We start from the raw sequence: 20,648 nt of genomic DNA on the forward strand, positions 1-20,648 counted from the left end.
GAGAGAATCTGCTTTATCGTTTCATGCATCATTTCAGAGAGGCCACAGCAGAAGGTGACTCCTGCCTTCAGTAGCAAAACAGGGTGAAGGAACGCTGTGCTGAGCTCCTCAGGGTTTCCCTGAGCAGAGGCTGAGGAAGGATGAGGCCGAACGTGTCAGGATGAGACATCCACATACAGTCATTCTTGTTTTCTACCTTATGGCTCTGAGTTAAAATTCAGCATTGTGTGCAGATCAGCCCTTTCTTTACAATCTGTCCATTTGAAGGCTGCAGCACAGCTGAGACAACGTCTTGGATCATCCAGTCAGGATTGAATATTTTAACTCAGAGCCAAGTTCCTCTCCTTGCTTGTGCTCTGATACAGGCAGGGGTAAGGTGGTGATCAGGTCTACATGCCAGAGGGAAACCTCATTCCTTTGTACTACTCACATAAAGCAAAACATGGAAATTCTTGAAGTTGGTGGTATTGATAGTCAAATTAATTAATTTCTTACCAAACGAATTATAAGACTCCAGAGACTGTAGATTTTGGGTTATGTTGGTTTAAATATTTATATAATGGGTTACAAATATTTAGATGTGTGTTTGGTTACGGCTTAAGATGAAGATTCTGGACTATGAATAAGATGCCTGTTTGCTGCTGTAATACAACTATTGGTGCAGGGGTTGTGCTGTGGAGGCAGGTACAGGGGTACAGTGGGGACTCACTGGAATTGGTAATTGCTAAGGAAGATGCTTCTGTGCCAAACGTCCCCTAGGAAGGGAATTAATATATGTGTAGTGATTCCTAAAATATCATTCTGCTCAGTGCAGCCTCATCTGTAACTTGACATTGCTTCTGGTGGAAGTATTTGTGAGAATGTACAAAGTGCAAGTGATAACAGATTCAATTAAATTATTACATTTCTAATGTACACATTAACAGGGCAGGAAGAAACTTCGATTGTGGTTCCAATTTCATCCCATCTTCTTAATTGTATGTGCAGTAACACCACACCTTGACATTTGCAAGGTGGCATCAGATCACACCGAGTTTGAAATGTGATTCCTAACCCATGATTATGTAAAATGAAACTGCTGCATAAGTACATTGGGAATTTGCAGGACAACCCCTGCATCAAGAGACAAGCAATTAACAACTTTATGAGTGCTTTCCAGTTTATTTTTAAAATAACATAGGAGTAAGAAATAGTATAGTGTAGGCATATGTTTTGGTTTGTTGAGCCTATTCCTGGATACTATTTTGAGCATTTCCATCAGCTGCATAGCAGCAGACTTAACAAAAAGGTGTACTATAAATCATTCTGGGTGTTAGAGCTGACAGCTTTAAATAAATACAGCTGACAGCTCAAATAGCAGCTCCATTGACAGTATGTGGTCTAAATGTGTTAACAAATGCGTAGACTCAGCAGTTTGGGATTAGTTTAGCAAATAAATTACCAAATAATGCTGTGATCCAGCAAAAAGCACAATGCCTGTGTATCCCTGGTCTGCAGGCTTTGTTCACACTGTCCCAGGCCTTTGAAGCTCTCTGTGCAAACACAACAGGGCGGCTGGAGCAGGGCTCCTGCTAGGGCAGCACTCACCTCCCCCAGATTTCTTCTCAGCGTGATGTCAGGGGATGTGAGCAACAATGTGAGTGTCCTGGTAAGTAAAGATGGTTTAATAATGGATATATGTACTTTGCAGGGTCAGGGATTTCATAAAGGGACATGGTAACCTTACATTAGCTTGGCTTGCCATTAAGGATACAAAGTTATTGAGTAGCAATAAAAAACTGCTTTGGTGCAAAGCTTGAGTTATTTGAATGTTTTGGTTTGTTTGATGTGTTGTTAGTACTGGGTCTGTAGTAGGTGGGAAAGAAGATCTTGGAGGAAGGGATGATGAAGGGGCCAGACTGTTAAAAGGATTTCAGCTCTGAAAATGGATTGTATTAATAAGTTAATTATTTCCCTGCTGATCACTGCAAGAAATGAGAATTACATGAGAAATGATGTCATAGTTTGACATATTTAAGGCATGGCATTTTTTTCTGTGCTTAGAGGTGGTGGAATAAAGCTACTGTTTAGTCTTTTATATTTTAATTTTAACTATTCACAGCCAGGGTAGGATGTCACAGGTTGTTACGGGGTACGTAATGTGCACATGGAATGGAACTCTTGAGATCTGTATTTTAGTGGACTCACAGCTATCTGGTGCTTTCTAAAGATGTATTTTTATAGTAGTTGTGTCTAGTGAGTAATTTCAGTATGCAATGTGCAAGTGGTTATTGTGATAACTAATTGCAACTTCTGTTGCAAGCTCCAAGCCAGTGGCTGATTCTGCTGCTGCCTTTCATGGCAAATCGTTGTGTAAGTGCAGTAGGTTAATGCAGTCCTTATTTCCATCCTGGTCATTAAATGCATTCTTATACTAAATGAGCACCCATGTCCATATGTGAAGTAGAGGTTAAATATGGTAAATATCTTTGGTTTTCCTTCCTTGTCAGCCAATAAAACCCTGCCCAGGAGCTTTCTCAATTACAGTGACTGCCTGAAGCCGTTGGAATCCCACATGCCACGTCTCCAGAAGGAGCATTTTGTTTTAGGCCACGGAGCAGACAAGTATCTCTGTCAGTTTGTTATTCACTATCACATGTGTTACAAGAGCATTCAAAAGTATGATATTGTGTTTCAAAGATCCCAGGGAAGTGATAAGTTGTTTTAACTTTCAAAGTTTCTTCCACTTCAGAAATCCTACAAGTCAAAAACTGTTCCTTTACTTAGAATGTTCTCCCCCAAGGAGCAGTAATCTGCTGGGGCAGGTGCTGTGCTCTTTAGGTCTTCTAAAGTACTTTTATCCTGGTGGAAATGCATGGAAAGATTCTTTAACTGCAATGCTTTGGATGTTAGAGAGACCTCAGAATATCTCAAGTAAAGTAATTTTATTTTTTCTTTTTTTCTATTTCTCATGAATATCCTGTGACATCCATCCCATGGTATGAAAATTGCCACGGGTCAGACCCTCAGCTTGTGTAAATCTGAGTATCTCTGTTTAAGTCAGTGATAGTCTAGAGATTTATGCCAGGTGAGCATATTTCATAATGTTAAAAATAGTCTTAAAATTCAATGTTCATTTTTTATCAGCATGTGGATTTTATTTTCCTCAACTATTAGTTGGCTAATGTAAAAGAATGTTTTGAAACTGCAGCAATCTCATGCAGAAACTAATTCTTATGCAGAAATGTGTGACTGCTCTTCACTTGGAAGTCAGTGAGAGATTTTGGCCTTTCCTGCCTCCCAGCTATATCTGAGCTCCTGGTCTTTCATGAAGTTCTGAGTGTTCTGAGAATTTAGATTTAATCCCACTAATTTAAAAATATTCCATGTATAAAGGTCTGATAAGATCAAGATCTTGGAGGGAAGAACACTTTTAATTTAAGAATTCACATATTTCACTTTAGGAGTCAGAAAAACAGACACAATCTACAGTATAGGATTAGTTTTTATTGGGTATTTTTAAGGGAAGTGTCTGCTAAAGTCGAGTTTAGAACATGGTGAGTGGTCCACACAATGAAAAAAATCAGTAATCAATGTTTCATTATGTTGCTAAGGCAATGAACAAATAACAGACGCTGTCAAGATTAAATAAAGGACTCCTGATTTTCAAGGGTTTGAAGTGTATTGTGCAGATTCATCCCAATTCTGTCTTGTTTGGTCCTTTTGAATCTCTAAGCTTGCACCATTTCCTGGAATTCTGTGAAAGATAAGAGAATATTTACAGTAGAAATACTTACATGAAAGGATTAGAGTAAAAGATTAGTAGCATATCCAGAGATTTAGAATAGGATTAAACAGAAAACAGATCCCTGATAGATGACCAGAGAAGAAAAGCGTATGGAGGAGAGGCATTGCCTAAACATCCCCTTCTAAACAGCAGATGGAAAGGCAAGTTTTGCTGACACTTATAAGGAATAATGAAATATTCACAGTAGTTTTAGGACAATACTGAGGCAAAAATAATGTAATGGCTTATATGGAATTTAAGTAAGAAGTAGTTAAGAACTGAAGTAAAAAAAAATGAGAAGTGAGTCCATGTGTTTTATTAGCTGTTTGCAATGTTTCAGTGGTTGAGAAGTGTTGATTTAGAGCACAGTCTAAAGCCAGAAACTTGTGCAGTTGCATGGCTGTGATCCTGGAGTCCTGTGTTATGCAATAAGATACTGTTATTTGAAAGATCTTTTTAATGTTTCGCTCCAGTGAATTAGAGTGTCTGCTCAGTCTCATCCTGAATGACTATATTAGTGTATGGATTGCTTCATAAATCATGTGTGTTTATCCTGGCACAGTTCCTAAGGAACTGGATTTAATTCCTTCCAAAGAAAGAAACAGAAGAGCCCTGTCCAGCTGCTGCACAGTGAGCTGGGGAATCTGCACTCCAGCACATTCCCTGCATGCCATTCCCTAAGCCCCTTTCCTGCTGGGCTGGGCACTGGCTGCTCTCACAGGGCAGTGCCATTGGCTCAGGCCTCTTGGGTGAGTGTGGTTCATGTTCAAAATAGGGCTCAGAAACAGGGAATGAGGAGAGCAGGAGGTTCCTGCACTGAGCAGCCATTAAATCCCACCAGCACTTCCAACAGAGTCCAATCTGCTGCTTCCCAGAACAGCTGCTCCTTCCTGTCGGGTCCTTAACATGCCACTGAGGATGAACAGCACCATCCCAGCACAGATCCTCTGGGATCTTGCCCTGGAGCAGTGACACTCGATCATTCTGTTCCCCTTATTATGCAAAGCAAACCTTGAGCTATGTGCTGCTGGCTCCTGCACATTGGAAATGCCAGTGACTACGGAATGTCTGTTGGGAAATAGCTGCTCTCAGTGAGCTCTGGGTGTACTGTTGTTTCTCCCCTGTGCAGCAGGGGCTTTATTCTTCATTCTACCTCTGTGTATCACAAGTGGTACCAGTGCTGCCTCACATCAGAGCCAGTGGGAGGAGAAACAAGGGGCAATTCCTTTCAGAACGATGGGAAATTTGAGAGTGAGAGCAACAGGAAAGTCCTCTGGGTTTTTTATGACTTGCTCATGCAAAAGGAGTTGCAGAGATGAACCTGTAAAATCAGGGACCATTTCCACCTTTAAACTGTAAGGGTTAGAGTAAAATCCCTGGAGGTACATCAGTGTACCATCAGCATAAAAGAGAATCCCATCATTACAACACACCCTGAGGAGCCTCATCCTGGATTTAAGCAAGTTAATACCTTCAGCCCCGATTTTCCCATCCCCATCGTGGTCTGCAGCTGCCAAGAAGGTCTTGGTTTCTGAGGTGGTTAACACTCTGGCTCCACACTCAAACCTCTGAAGGAAATACCTTGGAAGAAAACAACTTTGATTTAGATTTTCACACGATAGTATTTTTTTATGCTTGCTGCATAATCAAACTGATAGCTATCTCTAAATAATTTGCCACAATAGCCAAGTCCTTCAAACACTGCTTTGATAAGCTAAATCTGGGTTGTATATATTTCTGCTTTGTAAGTCCAACCCTGATACAACTGATTCTGCTATCAAAATCCAGCCCCAGGGAGTTATTTTTTCTGTACTGAGCATCAAAGGCAGGTATTGCTAACTTGTTTTTCTCTGTAGGGATTATCTATTCAAATACAACTTTCACAATCTGCTGAAGGTTTTATCAACATTTAGCATAACTCATGTTCACATTTGCAGAACAGTTCTGGAAAGGAAAATGTGCTGATTTTTTGATAGCCTTTAAGTAGTTAAATAAAATCCTTACTTGAGCTCATCCTCCTCAATAAATCCACTTTGATCATTGTCGAGAATCCTGAAGATCTCCTTGAGCTGGCTGCTGCTCTTTTTAGACATCCCACTGATCTGAAAGAATTTTTTGGGACTAAAGGAATCTGGAGCTGAAAATAAATTAATAAATAAATTAACCCCAGACCACTTTGCTGTCTGTTTCTAAATGGTCTGAGGACACTGTTTGGTAACACTGTAATTGTTCTAAGCACCAACAGGAGACGAACCCTGTCAAAGGGTGAATGAATTTGCCACACTGCCCCAGACCCTCCAAGACATCAAACCAAACCACATGGGGATAAGCTGCAAACTGACAATATAAAAAAGTTGTGAACAAACATTCTGTGACAGCTGAGTAAGGAGATTACAGAAATCAGTTTGCACTTGTTCAGTGTTCCTTCAGGGCGGAGTTAAACTTGCACAGAATAACAGATTCGGGGAGTTCCAATTGTTTCCTCACCTTGGCAGTCCCTCAGGGCAGCAGCGATGTCAGAAGGGCTTAGAATGTCTGTGAGGCTCATCTTAAACCTGAACAAAAGAGCATATTGCAGAGTTGTGAAATGCAAATGCATCTTGCAACAAATAGCTTCGATTGTATTTTGAAGAATATGGTAAGGGTAACAAGACTTCTGAAACCATATTAATCTAACTGATCAAACAGGCACCTCTGCTATTCCTAAATAAACAAGTTCTGGTACAATACTTTAGAAACAGCAGTGCTGAAATGATGCTTTTAAGTTACATGGTTTACAGAAACCATGTTGTGAGTCGATGATCAGTTTTTTCTCATTTACCTGCAACCTGTTTAAGTACAGCACATTTTTAATGTCTATGTAACCTTTAATCTCCTAATTAGTCTCACTGGAGTGCCCGACATGTGGCAGCACAAGTCACAGCAGATGCAGTGGGAAAAGGAAAGGCAAGAAAGTTTGTTCTATCATCTCCACCAACAGCTCTGAAGAATAAAAGGAAAACTGATACTTATCTATATAAGGTCCGTCCATATGTAATTCCAGCAATGAAAATAGGAATCTTAGAGCAATGGCTATTGTACTTACAACTGGAGTAGCTCTGCACAGTAATTTCATGTAATTATTCTCCAATCAGCTGCTCACCTTTAGAGTTTTCTCAGCTAAGTAAAGGAAAAATAGCTGAGGAGACACCAGGCAAAATTGTAATGTTGGCTCTACTTGCTACTCTGTCTTATAAAGGATTCAAAAGGTGACAATAACCACTGCTTGGGTTACACTTTCATGGATCAAATGTTTGAATTCAGACCTGGCTCAAATTTCTTCCTTAACTAATTAAAGTTTTCTTTCTATTTATATCCTAAGATAATATGGATAAGAAGAACATTTTATTTTAATAAATCCACTATTGCTTAATTGAGTACAACCCTGTCATCAAAATAGCCTTTCAGTCCCTGAGTATTTAACAGGTAACTCTGCACAGGAAGGTCACTCTCCAGAGGAGGCTCCAGCAGTCATATCCTTATGAAAAGAAATGAGTTTGTTTTCCCTGAGTCTGTTGATCCTTTGGAATGTGTAAAGGAGGTTGGAGATGAAAGATCAGAGGTGACAAAGTGTCATTCTGACAAAGATGAGTTGTCACTAAGATGGATGAAAGCAAGCCCTGGTTTGGGTGATCTTTCCACAGTAAGCTTCGTTTCATACTTCCTGACTACATTCTGAATTACAGAAACAGAAACCACTGCCTTCAGTGACACAAACCCATGGACTGGGTAAAGCTGAATAAGCTGATCTTGTTGTCAGTATTCCTTGGAAGATGATGTATAATCAGATGGCCTATGTAGTAATCTGTTTGGAATATTTTAAATAATATGAAATCAATAATAGATTGGTATTATAAATAATAGTTGCAGTAAGTTGTAGGAAGCAGACTTTGTTAGTGTGGAGATAAATTTATATGAATTTTATAACACAGAATTTATTTCCTTAATATGACATTTAAATTGTAGGTATAAATAAGTGGTGGTTTATTATATATTTCAAAAGCATTAATTTTGGAACAAAAACCTGAAGAAAATTCATAACAGCAGATATAAAATTTTCTTTCTCAGACAAAAATCTGTTTCAATCTCTAAGTGGGTTTATGGGGACAAAATTCTAGGATGAAGATCAAGAAAACTCTCGTGTAATTTTAGTTAGAGTTTATTGTGGAACGGTCTATCATGACATCTGAAGTAATGTCCACTTACTAGATGAGCATTGCTTTGTTTTTAATGAATGGAAATGGCATGGTCTGCCTAACAGGTAATATTTTTCATAGTAGCAACAGTTATAAATTCTGCTATGGAGTAGAGTAGTAATATATTTAAACCTTGGTGTGAGTGAGTGACTGCAGTGAGTTTATTCCTGCTTGGTTTAATGGCGGTGAGAGAAGTGTCTGTCACAGCACTTGTTCCACAGCACTGCTTGAATTTGGATAGAGAAATACAAGGTATAAGCAACATAGACTCCAGACATAATTTAGTGATACTTTTATCCTTTTTTGCTACCTCTTTTGTAAGCAAGAGAAGGTGGCTTAACCCACAAGTAATGAGACTTCCTTTGGTCCCAAATACCAGCATCAGGTGAGGAACCTGCTCCCTTCTGTCACTTCCAGCAGGAAAACTGGTTCTAGCGAGCTGGAAGAGCCCTTTGCTGTTACACTGAAGCCCCCTGGGCTGTTCTGCACCAGCACTGTCTGATCACAGCAAATGAAACCAGGTGGATTTGTAACAGCTGAAGATCTGACCTCACATCTTTTGGTGTTCTTCCCATTTACCTTCTGCATTCAGTACTGTACATTCATGTTGCTTTCTGGCTGAGATTTCCATGGTATTGTGGACTACCAGGCAGTGGCAGGGGTAGATCTTTCTCCAGAAACATCTTGAACTAGAGTAAGCTCAGTTGGTTAAAATTTGGTTGTAACAATGCCGAGGTCATGGGTTCAATCCCCTGTGTGGGCCATTGACTTAAGAGTTGGACTCGATGATCCTTGTGGGTCCCTTCCAAATCAGAATAGTCTGTGATTCTGTTCTGCATGAAATAACTCCCACCCTTGTAGGTACCTTCTCACATTCTGTGTGAATTTTTTCTTTATGATGTCTCAAGTTGATATGAGTATGAACAAAAGGATTCTTTTACTGATTCCTCTTGTTTTTATTGCCAAGATGTTTCTAGAGAAAAGGGGCTTTTTTCTACCTCAGTGACAGAGCTTTATAGGAGACTTCCTTTGTTTCTGCTGGCTCTTACAGGCTGCTCATTGAACTGCTTGCTCTGAATGTTTGACTTGCCATCCAACACTAACCAGTGACTGAGAGAATGGAGAAACTGAAGTAGAGGAGAATGAGAAGATCAAGGTGAGCATATACTACTCAAGCTCAAAATATGTCTGCAACTAATTCAAAATATAAGCACATATGTTCAAAAAATGTCATCTGGCTGCCTCACACACTCTGCCATTGCTCATGGGGTGCTGGGCTCATTTTACCTGTACCCAACAGGACCAAAGTAGCCAGAATTAGTGTTATATTAAAATATGAGCTCAACTAAAAGTGAGCTAATTGCTGTCATTGCTCATTAAGGGATCTTTGAATGTTTGAAATTCAACACTGACAGCAAAAGTGATGCTAATCTTGGCTGAAAGATGGTTTACAAAAGCCTAAAAGAGCTGAATTTCAGAATCAAGTTGATGTCACTGTATATTGATACAGGTGGGAATCTAGGGTTACTGGGGTTTATTTATTTATTAATGACACTTCATCTGAAGTACAGGTTTCTCTCCACTACAATTAAAATGCAATAATCAGGGATTAGTATTTTAAGGGATGTTTTAATGAGCTAATCTATTTTACAGCTAAATTATCTGTTTTCCTTATTTCTGTAGTGTGTGTTAACTTAGGTGATTGTTATTACTTTATGCATTCAAAAACTGAGATCTATAAAAGTGATTTTTTTATAGATGTTATGCAAACAAATAATGCCATAAAGAAAACCTCTAATAATTCAGCCAGAACAACAGCTGTTCAGTAACAGGCAGTTAACAATAGGGCAAAATCTGGCACAGAATCTGGGTATTGCACAATTTCCAGGAATGTTTAGCACTTGTTCCTATGAAGCTCAAGAAAAAGAAATTAGTTTTTGTTTTTTGTTTGTTTACTTAGTTTTGGGTTTCTTGCTCTACTTAGGACAACTGAAAGTTCTATTGAGCTGTTCATCTGAAGATTTATGCACTTGTATGCCTTCCACAGTATTCACCAGAGGGGTCCTAATTAAATAATATTAAATACTTTTTTTTTGCTTCCTTGTTTTCAGATTTTCAGAATTAAACTTGAAGGTTTGATTCTGAGAAATACAGAACATTCATATTGATAAGTCCTAGCTAGGAATCTAGACATATAAAACAATTGTCTTCAAATCTAGTACTATTTACTTCTCTAAGAATCAGAGGGAAGTTGTGTTTTGGTAAATCATTGACAGGTTGTGGACTAGTCTTGTACCCTTTGTGTTCTGCCTGGCATAAAGGACAGAGTTAATTAGCAGTGGCAATCAACCAGAGCCATGACTTCAAGCAGATGCAAAAGAAACATCAGCAGTTGTCTCAGGTGAGATCAGAGGAGAGGTGTTAACCTGAGACCAGCTACAATAGTGTAAAGAGATGCTGTAGCAGCTGTTCTAAACCCCACACAACTCCATCTTTCAGCCCTGGCTGTGTCAGGGCCAACTGTATCCTGATCCTGGATAACAGATTCTGCCTCTGTAATGAGTCTGGAAGCAGCTGAAATGGGTACCAGTAACCTCTGTGGCTGCTCAGCAGTGGGAGTGTCTTGGTGGTGGGGGCAGAGAATCCTGCTGTGCTTTCAGCCCTGATCACTCCAAGGACCTTCACAGCACAATAAGTTGTGTCCTGCCACTCCCAGTTGTCCCTTAATGCACATCCTTTAATGACATAGAAATAGTTGCAGAAAGTATTTTACTGTATGTAACAGAGGTCTGAACACGTGGTGTGGGACTGGGGTTTTTGGTGCTGGGCATTGTTGGGCTGCAGGCTGGAAGTCAGGCCTGAGGAGCCTCAGGGGCAAAGCAGAGATGTTACCCTGAGCACTGAGCAGAGGTGAGGGCTGCAGACACAAGACAGATCCTGCAGCACGGTGGGTCTGGAGCTAAACAAAAGCAGGTCCTTGTCTCAGGTTAGGAGAAATGTCTCGTGTGTTTTGCCCAGCTCAGATGAAGTCCTCGTCATCCTGTGGGAGTGAAATGGGTTTCTGTTGGAAAATGACAGCAGAACAGACTGACATGACTGAGTGACAGTGTCACTAATTCATAGAGATTGGTCTGATGAGTGTATTTTTTCACTTAAAAAGCTGTCCTAGAAGATCTCTGCTAGCAGTTGATATGATGTGTGTTTGTCTTTAACTGCACTTGGAAGTGCTTCTGTGACTCAGTAACGCAATTTTCTGTCTGTGATCTCAAGTGTAATTGTCTAAGATGTTTCTGTCTTCTGTCAGCATTACAGGCAGTGTCAGATGGAGTGATCTTTAAAGATATAAACTGTTCAGGTTTCCTGTGTGTTTTAAGAATAACCATGCCCCAGTGTTGGAGGCTGTGAAATACTCTGGGTGCTGCCTATTGTGCCCTGTAAAGGATAAGCACAGCCCTGCTGGGCTCTTCCCAAAGGCCCTGTGCACGTGGCTGCATTTCCCTGTGCCCCACAGGGTCAGAAGCCATGGCAAAATAAAACAATGGGCACTGAGGTGCTTTCAACTATTTCTGTGTTCCCCACCCGTCCTCACTGATGTCAGTGGAATTCCTGCTATTAATTTGAGCCACAGGAGAATGTATAACCCTTAGTCAGGTTTAATGTACAATTACCCTATAATTAGCATTTACCTTACCATAAATAATTATCAAAAATCACTTGTTTCACAGAACTGCCCCTCTAAATAAAGGAGAAGCAGGTGTCTAGATTGAGACAAGCTCTTAAAGCACATGCACCAAGCACGTGACAAAATTCCACTGACAAAAGGCACCCACATATTGAGGGTCTCACACCTCCAAATTTCTGATTCCAGTAGAATGTTCTTTGTTTTGAGGGAGCTGTTTGGCAATGTGTGTTTGTGATCAGGCAGCTGTGGCCTCACAGGCACAATTGGAAGGGCCTTCTGAAAGCACAGGATAAGTGGTTACAGAAATTCCACAGCACCTGCCAGCCTGTGGGAGTGAGAGACACAGAGGAAAGGACAGTGTTCTCTTGTCCATAGAAACCAGCATTTTCTCCCCCAGCCTGCTTGGTGGGAATACTGAAAGAAGGAAAGGTCTAAAAACGTCTGTAGTCACAAGCTCTTCTTAACTTTCTGGAGTGATCACTGAAGCTGATACCAGACTTACCTTGTCATGAATTTTTTACTGTTCTTAATGGAATGGTAAGTGGTGAAATTGTCTTAGATTTGTAGGCCTAGCAGGCTAATCAGGGTGGAAGTAAGTGTGGTTAAATAAAGGAGCTGCCTGCTATCTCAGGAGTTATCTGAGCTGCCTGTGCCTCTCTTATTTAGCCATTAATGTCTGTACCATGCTTGAAAATCTCCTGGTGACCCATATTGCATGGTGCAAATATAAAACATAATGTCAGCTGAGATACAAAGCATTTTCTGACTAATGAGTCAGGCTGCAGTTACTAATTCTGCAAAATTTCCTTTTATAATTGCTCACCTGAGATGACATTGAAATAATGAATGTCAGTTTGTTGGATGGATAATTTTTTTCACTCTTAAAGAAAATTCTGCAATATTAGGACCTGATTAATTCATTAAACTTAATGGAGATATATTTTTGGCTAATCTATAATCATGAACACTTTATTAAGTATTCATTTAAGTCTTGTAGGTTGCTTTAATTTTGTATAATAAGATTATTTCCCCAACACTCTATTGGTATTTCCTTCCTTCTCTACAGTGTCTCATCAGAACCACGGCAGCATCAGCAGGTAATTTTGAAATTAAGATTTTGCATCCTCAAATACTGGAACATCTTCTTAAATAACTCCTACAAATAATGTACAAGACAGTTCTCTAACAATTTTTGCAAAATTAGTGTCCAAGAACAAACTTTCAGGAGTTCCAAATTTTTTTAGACAAATACATAGAAGCAACTATCATGTTGGATGTCTTGTGTTCAGAATGGTTAAAGCCATCCAGATTTTTAAAATATTTTTTATTTTGATCACACGTCTAAGCCCAAACCCCCATACACTGCAGAGTCTAGTGAGGTGCTGTAGGCAATTAGTTCATTTTGTGGCCTAATTTGGTTGCTCTGTGTGTTTTTATACCATGACAAAATCGTGGTGACATCATCACACTTTTACATTCCACCCAGACTCCCAACTTAGAGCTCCAGCTGGATGAACTTCAGGTCATGAGCAACTGCTCGGAACTTTACTTTCTCCTCATTCTTTATTTCTCGCTGCTATTTCAATCTGTCTGTAAAGAAAAAATGATTAACTGCTTAGCAATATTTTTAATGGTGCTCTTCATCTTATTACACTTTCCTCATAAACATTTATGCATTTTACAGCCCTGTGAGATGCGGCCATTGTGTTACATTCTATTATCCTCAGTGCTGAGAGGGAGAAAAGCAGCAGGACATTGATTATTGTGGCAACTGCCCCAGTTGCCCTTCTGAGCACTGGGGACTTGTTTGTTTAAGGTGCTTTTCATCTCCTTGTATCCAAAGCACAGCTCCCTTTGCCTTCGGTGGTAGAAAACTTCTTGTCTAATTAGACTTCCATGCAAAATAAACAACTTGGAATTGTGGTAGCAATTAGTACTCTTTATACTGATCTTGCAAGGACTCATTTTAGCATAACTTGTATTGCTGTGATTAAAGGGTGCAGAATCTCTGTTCTGGCTCTCTCTGTGCAGACCTTCAAGTCTTATAGAATTGTAGAGTATTAAGAGCTAGAAGGGACCTTAAAGCTCATCTTCTTGTGCCAACCCTTCTGCCCTAGGCAGGGACACTTCCCTGGACCAGGTTGCTCAAGGCCTTTTCCAAGCTGGCCTTGAACACTACAGTGCTGGGGCATCCCTGAGTGACCTGTCCCAGTGGCTCACCACCCTCTCAGTAAAGAATTGCTTCCTAAGATCAAACTTAAATTTCCCGTCTTTCAGTTGGTGCCATTCCTGGTGGTCCCACCATCACAGTTCCTGAGGAAGGAACTCCCTCCCTCTGGGCTCCTAACTCCCACCCTGTGGAGGAGGACTCATGTCCTGCCCCTTTGTATCCCTGTGCAAAGTGCCAAGTGTCACCAGAATGGCAGATATTCATCTGCCACTAAAGGCCATTCAGTGTGCAAAGTGGATCAAAAAAAGATGTTTATTCCCCACTGCAAACCAGCAGCTTTCCAGAGACTCCCACGATGCTCCCGATGCTCCTGTGGTCTGAGAGATTCCCTTGCTGTGGAAAACAAAACGTTGGCATTCTGTGTTCAGGAGTGGTTTGGTCTGGCAAACTGAGCCATCCATGGGAGGGTGGATGGGACACAAGAGTTGTTCTGCCTGGGATTGTTTTAAGTAGATGGAATTCTGTTTGACCTTTCTAGTAGTGGAACAACAGTGCCATCGGGTGGGCATGGAGTGAGTAGTTCTTTGGAGAATCCTGGATGTGTTGCTGTTTCAGGTTCTTCTGGATCCAGCTGATCTTAAAGTGATGGTTTAATTAGTGCTAGGGCCTGCCATATAATTAGTCTCTAAAACATAATCAGTTGTGTAGAGTGACATAAGAACCCGTGGAACATTAAATACTCCTCTTGTTTAAATACCACTGATACGAGTCACCATAACCAGGTTTTCCATCTGGACATTTTATTAATTCTGTGAGTTTTTTTTAACATGTGGTAGCTATTTAAGCAAATATTGAAAGTTCAACGGCCCACAGAGATGTTTTTAATTTCTCTTTCTCTTGATATTTTTATTTCTATCTTTAATGCCCCAAATCCAGATGAGCAGAGTGGATTCCAGTTCAGTCTCCCAGCGGTATAGACCTTCTGCTTAAAACATGGTTTAAGTAGTGCTTGTGCTACTTTAGGTGTTTTCCAGCATATGAAATCACTTGTCAGCAGTCTTTCATGACCTTCAGGGTACAACATCTGTAAATAAATACTAGGCTTTCTATAGGAAAGATTGTTTATGGCACAGATATCTTGGTCTTTGTCTTGGCTGCTTGTTACGATTTGATTAGAGCATGAAACTCTGAAAAAGAAATAAAAGAATAATAAAATGGGACCACATTTTGCAGTCACACAGTTAAAAAAGTACTTTCTTAATTGTTAAAGTTAAAATGGGAAACTAATGATACTTTTTCTGATAATCATTCCTTAAATGTAGTACATTGTGTATTCTTAGTAATAGATACTTAAGGCAAAGAAAGTGTTGCATTTGTCACATTTTGCCATAGTTTAGTAGTAAAAACCAGTGAAATTATAGACTGAATTTAGGTTCCAGTCCTGAAAAAGTCTCCACAGATGGGAAAAGGGACTGGCCACCTGCAGCCAGGGGCAGGGGACAGAGCAGTTCCCGTGTTAGATCCTCTCCCCAGCACAGAGCAGGTGTGAGCACCTCACAGTCAGACCCACAACACCCAGCGCTGGGCCTGCTGTTGGCAGGTCCCAAAGGCAGGTATTACTCCTTTTGCTAAAGGCAGGCTTACCATCCTCTCCAATTTTGCCATCTACATCAAAGCCCCCTGCATGAATGCCTCGGTCTCAGCATCGGTCAGGGGCCTGGCACTGGGTGAGAAATTCTGCAGGAAATGTCTGTTAAAGGAGAGAGGACAAATGACTGGGACAGACTCAGTCCTGAAAGCATTGAGAGCCTGGTGCTGGTAATAGCTGTAAAATATCAAGCCTGATTCAGTTCTTGAGCCTATTTCAATGGCAAAACTTCCTCTAACTTCAGTGGCAATAAGGGTAAGAAAGTAAGAGATGCTGCATCACAACATGTAAAAATGTTTGACATCTTGGTTGCACTGGATTAAAAAGGCACAATTGACAGTGAGTCTGTAGTGGCAGGAATCCTCTTCCCTCCCTTGTTATCTTCCTTCTTTTTCCTAAGACTCAGACTTTTAAGAGTGACAAGAGTTTCTCTAACTTTGCTTTTAACTTCAAAGCCAGATGAATGTGATCTGTAAGGGAAAATTCAAGTGACAGAAAGAAAGATGAGAGAAAAATAGCCCTTTGAATTCAGTCTAGTAAAGAATCTTGCAATAATAAAAAGCAGATGTAGCAGAACTGCTATTTTTATCTTCACAGTCTGTCAGTTAGTGCTACATGAAACAAGTGTTTCCAGTGCTGTCAGAGGGTTTTCTCCCTGTGATCCAGCCTTGCCTTTGTTATTTGACCTGCAGCTCCTCCAGCACAGGCACACACACGTGTGCACACACACCTTTGTCTCATCCTAAGACACAGAAGGAAAGGGAGTATTTCTAATCTTGTAATGCATTTTAGGTGAAACAATCTTGTTGGTAACTCATTTTTAAAATTTACTTACTTCAATTCTTCTTCCTCAATGAAGCCACTCTTGTCCTTGTCAAGAATTTCAAAGACTTTGGTGCTTTGGTCTTTGGACTTGGAGTTGACACCTACTTTGGCAAAAAAGCTTTAGTAATCAAATGAATTAGCAGCTGAAATAAGAAGGAAGAGATAAAGGAAAGTAGTTAAAGATCTGGAAGCAAACAAAAAAAATAGCTTGTTGGTCAGAAAGCAGCAAACTATCCTGCGGTACAGGTGACAATCTTTGTTCTTCCTGAGCTTATATCAGATTAATGGGATTTTTCTATCCATGATGTCTCAAACCTAGGAATACAAATAATGACTGGGGTCTTCATCATGCAACAACATACATTTAGAAATAGGTGCTTCACTCAAACTTATATTCACAGAACTTGATGGTAAATATTGTACTTGGAATCAGCAGTTTTATTATTATACTCTGAAAAAACAGGATTTCTCCCTGTCTCGGGTTAAGCTGACAAAATGCCAACTGCCCAAATCAGAGTCAAAGCCTCCCCCCGTCCTGAGAAAAGGGAGGAAAAAAATGGAAACTCCAAACAGTTTTAAACTTAAACTAACTACATATTTTTATATAGGAAAGATAAAATTAAAAGAAAACTACAACATACCACACACTTAGACAAGTTAGATATAAAAACAATTTTCTACCTCCCACTGAAAACAGACTTCACTACTCTAGATTCATAAAGCACCCCAAAGGACATCCAGCAAGGCAAAAGAGAAAGAATAACAATAAAATATTTCCACTTCCCTGAACTAAGACCAAATGCGAAGTAGCAGTGGGCAGCCAAGGCCCAGCACAGCAGCACAGCAGCAGCACATCCTCTCAGGGCTGGAGCCATGATGGCAACTGGGAAACTCCTCCTACTCCGGCTTTTATACATTGAGAGGGTTTCGGAATAGGGTATGGAATCCCACTGGCCAGTAGTGAGCCCTCAGCCAGCCCAGCCCAGCCCAAGGCAGCTGATAGGCTCAGGCCTGCTCTGAAATCTAAAGCTCAAATTTAGGCCAACACCCAGCTTAAACCCATAGCACTGCCTCAAGGCTTCAACCTACAGACTACTGAAGACTTTTCATCTACAGTGCACCAGTGATGATGGGTGCCTGTACCCTGGCTGCCGTTTGTTAAAACTAACATCTCCACGACCTTTCCTCCTGTTTCTCTTTCTGATAAGACAGCCTTTCCTGTTTCCATTGGAACTGTCACCCTGGGGTTGGGCAGACAAAGGAGTTTAACAGATAAACTGAAAAGCCAAATTTAAACCATAAATGTTACCTTGACAGCTCTGTAGGCCAGCAGCAATTTCAGCTTCTGTCAGGATACCAGAGAGAGCCATGTCACAGCCACTGCAAAATGAGAAGTCCTGTTGGGTGGAGTTCCCACAGCTCTGTCCCAGCCCCTGGTGCCCAGGGGACACACAGGTGTCACTAGGGGCACAGACAGGTGTCACCAGGGGCACAGACAGGTGTCACCAGGGGAACACACAGGTGTCACCAGGGGGACAGACAGGTCGCACCAGGGGCACAGACAGGTCGCACCAGGGGCACAGACAGGTGTCACCAGGGGACACACAGGTGTCACCAGGGGCACAGACAGGTGTCACCAGGGGCACAGACAGGTATCAACAGGGGGACACACAGGTGTCACCAGGGGGACAGACAGGTGTCACCAGGGGCACCTGCAGCCCAGGCCCAGGGCAGAGCTCCACCTGCTCCACCCTCTGGTTCAGATATACATCCTGCATCTGACCCACTGTTGTTTCTAGTTAAGTCTTCAGGTGCACAGAACCAAAAGTATTCATAGGACTGCCCAGTGTTTGGGAGTGTCTGGCTATTTCCATGCATTTTTTCCTGTGAATTGTTGCAGTGTCTTCTAAAGCTCCAAAGGAAAGAATGAACTGACCTTACTGGTTAGTTTCCTCCAAGGAAAGGACAGAAAATTTTTTAAGGTAAAAGATCTGCAGAGTCCTCTTGACTTAATTTTTTTTCAAATGACAGAGATAATGACTCATACCGATTTTAGTTAAGTCCTCTTGACCTTTTACAGAAGTCCTGGAGCCACGTGATGGCTCAGATACCCCAGGGGATAAGTTACTGTGGCTGACAAGACCTGCCAGCTAATCAGATTGATATTTATATCCCAAAGGAATGTGCATGGTGTTTTAGACAATATAGAAGGGTTAGTGCCATACAAACTAAAGCCTCTCAGCTTGCACCTATTTTAGAGAAGTGAATTATTTTTAATGTGTGAATGAGAAAATATAGCTTTTTTTGTTGCTTAATGATAGCAACAAATGGACATATTCATGGCAGACTTTGACTTTTAAAGGCCCAATCCTGATAGGAATTATCCATGAGACTGGAATTACTCCTGAAATTGCCCTAATTGTCTTCAAATAATAGTGGTAAATTTGTAATAGATATATCTAACATAGATAAAAATTTTATTATAGGGAAAATGTTAATTTACATCAACCCAAAGTATTCTTACAAAGCTGGTCTTTAAGCTTTGATTACAGAACTACTGAAATATTTACTTTGGACTAAGAAGGTCCATGGAGACATTTGCTCAGTGTTAATTCATTGGATGGTGTCCATTTTAAATCATCCTGATAAATGTGTCCATTTACAGAACAAAGGTTGTAATTTGTTCAGCGGGAAACAGGAGGTGCATCTGTTATGGACAGGAGGGAAACACGGCAGTGGAATTGGTAGTATTTTGTTTTTCCTTGCTGTACTGAAAAAATACACTTCTGTAAGGACTCAAGCAGCAGTTAAGCTCAAACTGCAGCTTTTCTCTTACCAGATATCCATAGGAGCCCCCTCTCAACTGTCTCATGAAATCTGCTGGACCTCAAGGGCCATAAGAATAGCTGGAGTTGGCCAATGGTGTAAGAAGCCCTTGAGAGAACATTTCATACCATCATGTATGGGAATGTGCAAGGAGGATCATTGCAGATTTAAATAATATTTCAGTGATGAGAACATTTAAAACAAAGCCTAACATCTGAGCAATAGAACACAAAGTGCTGCCTTGCAAAACTTACATACCTGAAAATGCAGACAGAACCTCGTCTCACACATCCTAGTGTTTCCCTCAATCATTTCTTGAAGAGGAGAATGCTCAGGAGAAGCACTAATGATGTCACTCCAAACCCATGCTGTGTGGTAAACTGAGAATTGTGAAAATCAGGCTTTCTGGACTACGTAAGATCAACAGAAGTTGCTTTTAAAGGCATTTTATCCTCAGCTGGTTGATATATAAATTAAATGATCCATAGTCTGTCCATCGGGGGATCCAGCTTTGCCTTCAGATAACTAGGGAATAATGAAGAGTATGGCCCGGGATCAGAGAGGATCCGATAATTGTGTCAGAATCACTCCACAATCCACAAGCAAAGCCTTGTGCGAAGACCACACTGAGACTGCAAAGCATTGCTCTGGAGAAGTTTGGGAGATTTTCTGTGGCAAACCAGCATTTGCCCGTAGGTGGCACCAAAGACAGGCGAGTCCAGCCGCGACATCTCCCCGGGACTGCTCTGGGTGAGGGATAACCAGGGAACAGGACGGGAAAGGGGAACGGGTGGGAGTTCGGCAGCGAGGAGAGAGGGGGAAGGAACCAGCAGTTCAAACAACGACGTCTGGTTACCAAATCACTTGAAAGACCAGAATATAAACAGACTAAACTGAAAACTCTGAAACAGCTCCAGAGGACTTTCATGATGATTAAGAAGAACAGGTTATTTTTTGTCTAACAAACCCAGGTTTTACTTTTATTTTATTTACTTTTATACAGGTTTATTTTTATGCTGGTTAAATATTAGTGTCTGTTATGGAGAGCACTGCAAAAGTAAAATCGGTTTGTTCTGTAGGCCTGGGAGTTAGAGCAGAGTTGGGATCCAGGAAATAGAGCTGATTAATTCCTAGTTGGGATAAAACTGAGGTAATTCCCTGTGAGTCAAGTATCTGTGTGTACTACTCAGACACAAGACCCCCTTTGAATTTGGGGTCAGTAACACCTTTGTGCCTGCAGGGGAAGGCATTGTCTCAGGGGACCTTCTCTTCATATTATGACTGATGTGGTGATCTGATTTTCTTCTCTGCAGCTTGATATACAGAACCTCTGATGTTCTTGTTTTCTTGAGTGCAGGACATGCTGACAAACAAACCCAATGTTTTGAAGTTTGGATTTTGGATATCCCAGGTGCTGGTGTGCTCTATAGGCCCCCAGAGCAGTGAGGGTACCAGAAAGTCCATACCCATGGAATGGTATCTTTCTGTGCTTGCAA

At 40.9% G+C, this 20,648-nt stretch overlaps 2 protein-coding genes across 2 annotated transcripts; both read right to left on the reverse strand.

Annotated features, from left to right (window-relative positions):
- Positions 1–3,710: 3,710 nt before the first annotated feature.
- LOC139679339 (parvalbumin, thymic CPV3) lies at positions 3,711–6,314 on the reverse strand. The gene is made up of 4 exons (XM_071571008.1): positions 6,254–6,314; positions 5,771–5,903; positions 5,238–5,347; positions 3,711–3,736 (listed from the first exon to the last, which is right to left on the reverse strand). Exons 1-4 carry the CDS (start codon positions 6,312–6,314, stop codon positions 3,711–3,713), a joined length of 330 nt encoding a protein of 109 aa, XP_071427109.1.
- An 8,556-nt stretch (positions 6,315–14,870) lies between these two features.
- Positions 14,871–17,696, reverse strand: LOC139679338 (parvalbumin beta-like). The gene is given in 5 exon segments (XM_071571007.1): positions 14,871–15,040; positions 15,498–15,539; positions 15,542–15,603; positions 16,337–16,469; positions 17,636–17,696. Coding segments are annotated over 5 exon segments (324 nt in total). The 3' UTR covers positions 14,871–15,014.
- Between the last annotated feature and the right edge of the window lie 2,952 nt (positions 17,697–20,648).

Source organism: Pithys albifrons, chromosome 16, assembly GCF_047495875.1.
Source record: "Pithys albifrons albifrons isolate INPA30051 chromosome 16, PitAlb_v1, whole genome shotgun sequence".
NCBI lineage: Eukaryota > Metazoa > Chordata > Aves > Passeriformes > Thamnophilidae > Pithys > Pithys albifrons.